The sequence below is a fragment of the Solea solea genome, chromosome 1, assembly GCF_958295425.1.
Source record: "Solea solea chromosome 1, fSolSol10.1, whole genome shotgun sequence".
NCBI lineage: Eukaryota > Metazoa > Chordata > Actinopteri > Pleuronectiformes > Soleidae > Solea > Solea solea.
The window spans coordinates 32,795,569-32,803,859 of NC_081134.1; the positions used below are offsets into that span (position 1 = coordinate 32,795,569).

Here is an 8,291-nt window from a genome sequence, read left to right on the forward strand (position 1 = left end):
GAGGACCTTCCTTGAATGCTATTATTGCAGGACGTGAAGTTTCTGTAAAATTGGCATCCTTGTCCTGCTCCATCCACCAGGTGTGGACCTGTGAGGCCCAATGAGGGAAAAACGCAATTTACCTCGATTTAATTATTACAAAAGCAAGACAAATACACAAGCCTTAAACCATTTTTTAAAAAACAACACACATTTACAGTGCTAAATATGAGCAAATGCCACACAATAAAAGTGAATTATATATTACTTTTAATGACAAAATTATAATACTTATCACTACACTGCCTTATGTTCTTTATTATTACACATTTTCTTCTATCTGATATAAAACATTACACACTATAAAGGCCTGATTCAAAGTTCAAATGTTTGAATTTCTGATTGTGTAATTTAATGTTTTGGTGCATACTGCATATCTTTGACATGAAAATACACGTTGTCAATTGTATTTAAGGTGTTACAAGTACTTAGTATTTTCACAAGTTAATTGGGGACTGTAAAGTGCGAGTGTGCTCGTGAGACTTTGAGTGCGTCCTGCGTGGGCGGGGTCAATTCACCTCATTCGACGTCAGGAGGTTAAAGCGTATTCAAACGAAACACGAACCCCGGTTCTTGGGTTTCCACTTGCATCAACCCGGACACTTGAACCCAGCCCAACAAACGCTGTTGATATTCTAGCGAGTTCTACGACACCGCAGTGAAACCGGATGCGACGGCACGGCAGCAGTCACCGGGAAAGAGACTTCCGCTGAGGAGAAGCCCGCCCGGCGGAGCCAAATCATTTCAGGCGACATTGATTCTAAAGCGTCCTCATGTAGCAGTTCAGTGTCCTGGTATGTGAACGCTTTGTTTTAACATACATATATCTCTTGTTATTTTGTCCTTTTTGACGACGTATTTACGCCTTATTCGACGCTGCGTTCGGCTCCCTCGCGAGACAGCGGCGCGTCTCCAGGTACAAATCGAACAAACCTTTCCACACAAGTATTGTGTTTTTAGCCTCCAGGGGAGAACTCTGAACACAACAAAGCAAGTTCTTCTGAGCCACAATGTCTTCAACAGTCAATGGTAGTGGTTTATACGGTGTTACGCGTAAATGCAGGAACTATAAGCTAAGTTAACAATACCGAAACACTTTATTAGGTACACGTACATAATTGCTTGTTGTTACCATACAATATCCACTCGGTTGATCACCGTGGCAACAATTCGATGCTTTTGGACATGTAGACCTGGTCAAGACGACCGACTGAAGTTCAAACCAAGCATCAGAATGGGTAAGAAAGGGGATTTAAGTAACATTGAATGTGGTATGGTACCAGTAGAGGTGGAACGAGTACTGAAATATTCTACTGAAGTTAAAGTACGACTATTTTGATACAGTTTCACTGAAGCACAAGTAAAAGTACTGGTCTAAAATTGTACTCAAGTTAAAATTAAAAAAAGTCGCTGGCATGGGTTCTTTCTTGTGTCGTGCAAAAAGGAATAAAAAAAGGATAAGGGCACACAATATCTCCCATGAATTGGTTTTAATTAAAGACAAACCTTTACAAATGAATGTGCTGACACAATGAAACATGTAGACATATAATGTATCTGCTAAATTGGGTCAAAGGTCACAAATGCTTTAACTTTCTCACTCACTCACTTACTCACTCACTGATTAACACCAATTGACCTGTCCTCATCATTCACTGACAGTACAGTACTTCCAAACCTTCTTGGCACACTTTGTGGCCCTTTAGTACCAAGTGTGCATTGTTTAAATGCCACTGCCTGGCTTAGTATTGACCATGTCCATGCCTTTATGACCTAATGGTGCACATCAGATTGGTTTGTTGAACATGAATTTGTGAATTCACTCTACTCAAATGGCCTCCACATTCACCAGATCTCAGTCTATGATGGACATCTGGGTTGTGGTGGAACAGAACATTGGCGTTATGGATGTGTAAGCTGAAAATCTGCAGCAACTGTATGATGCTGCCATGTCAAAATTGACCAAAATCTCTGAGGAATGTTTCTTACACTTTGTTGAAACTATGCCATGATGTAGAATTATGGCAGTTCTTAATTGGACTATTTTGAGAAACAGTAATCTGTTCACTCAGATTGATCAGATTGAGAGTCACTTATTTTTATTGTTAAACAAGAACAGAAAACATAACCCTAATTAAATTTTGCAAGCCAATTATCAGTCAATAAAGAGAAAATAGGCATTTAGAATTGATTTAAAACAAAGTTAATGTCGTTTGTTCCACATTTGTGGAGCATAGAACCTGAATGTAGCTTCTCCATGTTCAGTTCTCCATGGGACAAATTGTTAACCTGTCCACGATGGTTTGATTATAAATCTCCCCACAGATTTATTCAGGTGTGTTTTTAGATGTGCCAAAGTGTGTTTGGACACCCATCTTAACATTTAATCCATTTGTAAGCACAATGCCATACTCGTGGACCATTTCTCTCCTGTAGCCGTAACAGGTTCAGGTAAAGACAGGCCAAACAAGCACTGCACCTCATCTGTTCCATGACTAATTGGGTAATTCATGTCTAATGAATATATTCACAGCTGCTAATCACAGTGAGGCCTCCCTCAACAGCAGTCACCTGTGTTACAGTATATTTACATGCGATATGCATTTTTTTTCTTCCCTGCAAAGCTTTTCGATTTATTCCCTGCAGCAATTCCCACTCAAAATTACACACTGAAAGTCTATGTAGTGTAACAATAGTAGATACAACTGCTAAGGACTTAATTCATGCCATGAATCTACTGCAGCAGATGTGTTGTTGAGTGCTACCACACAGTCATTAATCAGCGCCGGGCCCTATCTGTCTTCTCTTTAGGCCCTTCAAGACTTTACCAATTACACACTGCTGCTCATTATTGGGTTGATCAGTATCCGACTAATCGCAGTAACACACGATGTCATGCTTTGGAACTGTTCGGTAATCAGTCTTATTCAGACCTCCTCCACAAAATCACATCCTCAGCAGAGAGATTTAATTTAGCTGAAGGATTACGCTTGCTCAGACGTAGTGGCGTTTTTGTGATGGAGGAGATGCTGAGGACTGTTATAAATGCTGCCGCTGCTGCCACTTTTGCTGATATCCAGCAGTTCTGGCGAAAAGCTGCAAGAGCCGAGAGCCTTGTTTAGCTGTTAATCATCACAGCATGACAGATGTGTGACAGATGTGAGGGAGCAGTTGAATAGGGAGGATTATATGAGCAGGCACTGCAGTTTTAGAAATTATGCTCGAAAATCAGTCTGGAGCCAATGTTTTCCAAGATTTTACAGACCATTGTTACCAATTTATAATATAAAGTGTGACAAGACCACATGTGTGCAAGGTTTCTGACTATTTTTGCTGCAATTTCTAAAATGCCTTATATTATTTTTGAACAGGTAAACCAGCTCTGTTGATAATTAAAGTACTAACCTGTAGTTTTACATGTCTTAGGCTGCCAAGCGGTTAGTCATGAAGAAACGAGCCAAGAGGCGGCAGGAGGAAGACGAGTCCTTGTGCTGCTGTGAGTACGTAAACAGACACGGAGAGCGCAGCCATGTAGCAGCCTGCTGCTGTGACTGTGAGGACCTGGATGATGCTTTTGACAGGTGAGACATCTGTGAGAGGCGGCTCCTGATTATTTTTGAGTTACGGTTTGTGTGTCACGTTTTCTTCATTTATCAGCAAACTGTCAGAAAACAATGGAAAATGGTCAGCTCAGCTTTGTGCAGTGTAAGGTATGGGTAAAATGTCCCTGTCAAGACAAACTGTAATTGAGTTGTATTCGTCTTTTAGTCTTTTATCTCCACTGTATGTTTTGTTGAGTATAAATTGTAAGTCCATAAGAAAAGATGGATGATGTATCCACTGTTTATATGACACAGCCATGTACCAGATTCAGGTGCTGTCTTGATGAGTCTATGTAGAAGTGCCTAGAAAGTAAAGCCCCGTCTCATTCAGGGCCTGCAGCCTTCGTCGGCCGAATTAAATTGTTAAATGGGATTTATGGGCGGTGTTCCTACCTCTACCTTTCTCACAAAGTGCAATGAATTTTGGAACATGTTGGGCTGTGAAGGTTCGATCACTTATTATAGCTTTCAAGGCAAAAGTAGACTTGTGTGACAACTGGTAGTGACATCACCATAAGAATCTGAGCTCCTGTTTTGAAGCCTCAATCTCGGAAGCTCTCAATCACACTTTTATTCTCTAAATTAAAACATCATTTACAAAGTTGATATCATATTCTATTGGAGAATACCTGGAACCTGTTAAAGTAAATTAATTCCAAAAGAAAATGTTGACTGATGAATGATTTGCTGACATAAGTCAAATGAGAACCAGGCTAATTTTCCCATAGACTTCCATTCAAACTGAGTTCTTTTTGCAATTAGTGATGTCGCCCCCTGGTGTCTTTTCAATATATTGTTATTTCCAGCAAACTGGAAGATTAAGGCCTTGTTCCTGCACTGTGACACGTTTTCACATCTTGCGACCTCCAAATGCACTCGACAAAGGATGCAGACCGTGAATTCACATTGACAAGGTTCAAAAAGTTATAGATAATAATGACACCTGCACTCTTTCTGCCATGATATGTTAAAATGCCAACCATTTAAAAAAAAAAAAAGGATATATATGAATTCTTTAAAACAACGCTTGCTAATTTTGTAAAAATAAAACCATTTTTAGGCTTCTGAAGAAGGAGCCGCAGAAACCTGAATCTCTTTCGAAGGTGGCAGAGGTCGTCACAGACAGGATTCGTGTGCCATGGCTGTGGGGTGGAGCCCGGAAACTGGACCTGTCTGTTGTCCCTCCTCTTATCCTCCTTCCAGTCCTGCTGCATCTCGCTGCTCTCCACTTCCTGCTCGGCATTGTGAGCCTGATCGCTCTGCCCGGCTTGGTGTTGTGGTACTACTACTTCACCCACCGCAAGAAGGGACAGACTCTCTTCTTCCTCAGCCTGGCTCTCTTCTCCCTGGCCTACATGTACTACTTGTTCCTCACTGAGGTGTTTCCCCGCGGCGATATTGGTCCCGTCCAGCTGTCGGGGGTCACTGTAGGAGTCATCCTCACCCTAGTAGCTCTCATCCACAGTAAGAGAGGACCTGGCACTGTGCTGCCGAACCAAGAGGCCGTCCACAGCACAGTAACATATTACAGCCCTCTGGCAGACAGGGACCCTGCCGTCAATGGGGGGAGGCACGATGTGACAATGACGGTAAACGACCGGACTGGCTCAGTGGAGCAGTCGGGAATGGAGCTGAAGGACAGTAGGAGCTGGTGTCCTGTGTGCAGGGTGGTGCGACCCCCGAGGGCGGGACATTGTCGGATCTGTGGTGTCTGCGTGCTGCGCCTCGACCACCACTGTGTCTGGTGGGTTCCATTTTTAAAATGCCTGGCTCTCCCTCTGCCTGTCTTTGCTGTTTCCCTTCACTTTTTCCTCACACCTCAAACACTTGCAGTTTCCTTGTCTATTTGTGAGCTTTTCATATCTACACAAACTTCACTCAATAAATGTGGAAAAAAGTGCAATCACTCCTTAAACTGTTTTATAAAAGCACTGTCCTTATTTTTCCCACGAGATATAATTATCTTGTGATTAGCTTTAGGAGAACACTTCCTTTTAGGACGAATCAATAACTAAATCAATTGCCAGCTAGTTTGATAAAATACTGGATTTTCAGCTCCTTAAAAGTCAATACTTAAAGAACCTGGACTAAATTAATATCTTTTAACAAAACAAAAAATTTGAGGATTTGGAAGCATAGTCAAACATTTTTCGACCATTTATTTAAACTAACAACTAGTTTTCTTGCTGCCATCTCCTTCCTACTTTCCACCATTCATGTGTTCCTGCATGTAAAGTGTATCCCTGTGGTCTCAGTACAATGTTCTGTCTTGTTTTGTGTGTACTTGTATGTGTGTGTGACTCCCGTCCATCATCACGGGGAGCAGGATAAGCAGCTGTGTGGGTCAGGCCAACCATCGCAGCTTCCTCCTGACGCTCGTTTGCTTCCTCTCGACGTCTCTGTACGGGATCAGCCTGGTGCTGCGGAGCGTTTGTCCCACACAACACCTGCTTACTGCTCTGCTGTATTGCCCCGAGGTCTACAACCAGTACAGGTATTGGAAACAATCTAATCAACTTCATTAATAAGTGTTTTATTTGTCTTTTCAAAAAGTGACATATTCAGTATTTGAGCAAAATGATGTAGCGGCATGTCTTTCAAACATGACATCTTTCCAATGCATTGAAAAATAAAACCAGTCTTGAATTTCCTAGTATTTAATTTACTCCATTCTTCCAATGAATGGATGAGTAAGTTAGAAATGGTTTTATGGTGCTTTTATTTTAACTTTACGTGCTATAACTTTCAATCTCGGTCTGTTGCTGACTCAAGAAAATGAACCAGTTATGTCAGTTATGTATGTGTATGTGCATGAACACACACAGTGAAGCAGCAGTTTCATATTGACGTAATTTGTCAAATCTGGTAACCTTTATAGAAGAGCCACTTGCATTGTTAGGTCACTTGTAAGGATTATTTCCTATGAAAGGATAAAAAAAAAAAACTTTCTACAAAGCCATTCTGCGCAGCACACATTCATAATTGGCTCCGAAACTTAAACCATGTTCAAAGGTTTTTCTGCACTTCAAATGGATCCCATGGAAACAGGAAACTGCAGATTTTAAAGCTCATAGAAATTATATTTTTTTTTACCCAAGGCACTGTGTGGCTTTTTGACAACTTTCCAGACACTGTAAATACAGACACAATTTTTCAGACACTATTTAAAAATCGATTTTACAGAGTGTCTCGGGGTGAACCCCATCAAGTGGTTGGAAAGAGAGACTTGTTTGTGCTCAGTGCTTTGAGAGAGTGGACACAAAGAAGTTCACATGCTGTGACCTGGCACTGCTGTAAGGCAGCACATGCTTAAAATTGGTGAATATCAATATTAAACACGTCTACATGTCTGAATGTCCACTTGTAGCTCTGTTCATGTATAGATTTATATTAAAAAAATACAAATAGTAGACAAGGAATAAATTAGTTTTTTGTAGTTACAATCAAGCACCCCCCACCCACCCAGTGATTTACATAAAGAGTAATAACCTTGTATGTTTGGTACATGTTAGTATTGTGATTCATTGTTATGTTGCTGTAGGTTTGTAACCAACATTTCCCCTTGTCTGCCTTCCAGCTCTGCACTTTGCTTCACCTGTGCCTGGTACTGCAGCATCGTGACTGGCGGTCTGCTTCACCTGCTGCTGGTGCAGGTCATCAATGTCAGCTACAACGTGACAGAGCGCGAGGCGCGCGTGGCTTTGCGAGAGAAGACCGCTCGGAGAGCCCTGTGGGGACTCGTCGTGGACACTGGCGTCTACTCGCGAGGTTTCTGCGGCAACTGGGCCGAGTTCATGACCATGGGAGACAGAGTGAACTCTCCCTCTCCTCTCCAAACAGACCTGGTGTAAGAGAATGTATATAGGAGTATGGCTTCTGCTGCTGCTGAGTTCCTGTCCACTGGATGGCAGCATGGCCCCTTTAACCTTGACTTTGCTGGTCACTTTCTGTTAACAGGACTGTTTTCACTGTGTGTCTACATTTACTGATGTGCCACTGTAATACATAGCAATACTAATAACAACAACATTCCACAATAAGATTTTAATGTCACGGACAAGTTTCATCTCCTCTGTGCAGCTACGTCCACTCACATTTCTGAGCTCCTTCCACCACTGCCTACTTCATCCACTTTGATCACCGGATGTCTTCCTTTGACTTGAACGTTGTCTTTATGTTTCCTCTACATTCTAGTGCCTTGGTTGGAGTCGTCAACAAAGAAGAAAAACTGTGACAGTGAGTGATCTGTTGATCCTCACGGGGACATTTTCTCACAGCAGCATAATGATGCTTCTGGAAGTGGTCAGTGATTCAGAGCATCATTTCCTGGATGATCTCCCTGCAATGAACTGACTTGGCCTTCTGAAATGTATCATGCATATTTATGGATAACTTAAATATTCAGCAAATGTCTGCATTTAGCGTAATGACTGGTGGTGGATGGTTATGGATGCATTAGAAGTTACTTCTATTTTATGATCTGGTTCAGACTCCTGACTTAAACACTTCCAACTGTTCTTTTTTGTCCATTATTTGCATCCTCATACTGACACCACTCTCTATGAAAATATACTGGTTTATTTTTTATTAAATCTATGTGAAAAATTTGTTTTTTCATGTTGTGTTTGTGTGAGGGAATGTCACAGCTAC

At 41.5% G+C, this 8,291-nt stretch overlaps 1 protein-coding gene across 3 annotated transcripts; it reads left to right on the forward strand.

Annotated features, from left to right (window-relative positions):
- The first annotated feature begins 553 nt into the window (after positions 1-553).
- On the forward strand, positions 554-8,247 carry zdhhc23b (zinc finger DHHC-type palmitoyltransferase 23b). 3 transcript variants are annotated; one of them, XM_058638789.1, is made up of 6 exons: positions 554-833; positions 3,466-3,620; positions 4,702-5,385; positions 5,968-6,135; positions 7,219-7,488; positions 7,836-8,247. In XM_058638789.1, exons 2-6 carry the CDS (start codon positions 3,484-3,486, stop codon positions 7,873-7,875), a joined length of 1,299 nt encoding a protein of 432 aa, XP_058494772.1. In that variant the 5' UTR covers positions 554-833; positions 3,466-3,483; the 3' UTR covers positions 7,876-8,247. The 3 variants fall into 3 exon arrangements, with proteins under 3 accessions (XP_058494772.1, XP_058494789.1, XP_058494780.1); XM_058638806.1 differs by lacking the exon at positions 554-833 and adding an exon at positions 870-955; XM_058638797.1 differs by lacking the exon at positions 554-833 and adding an exon at positions 986-1,277.
- The last annotated feature ends 44 nt before the right edge of the window (positions 8,248-8,291 follow it).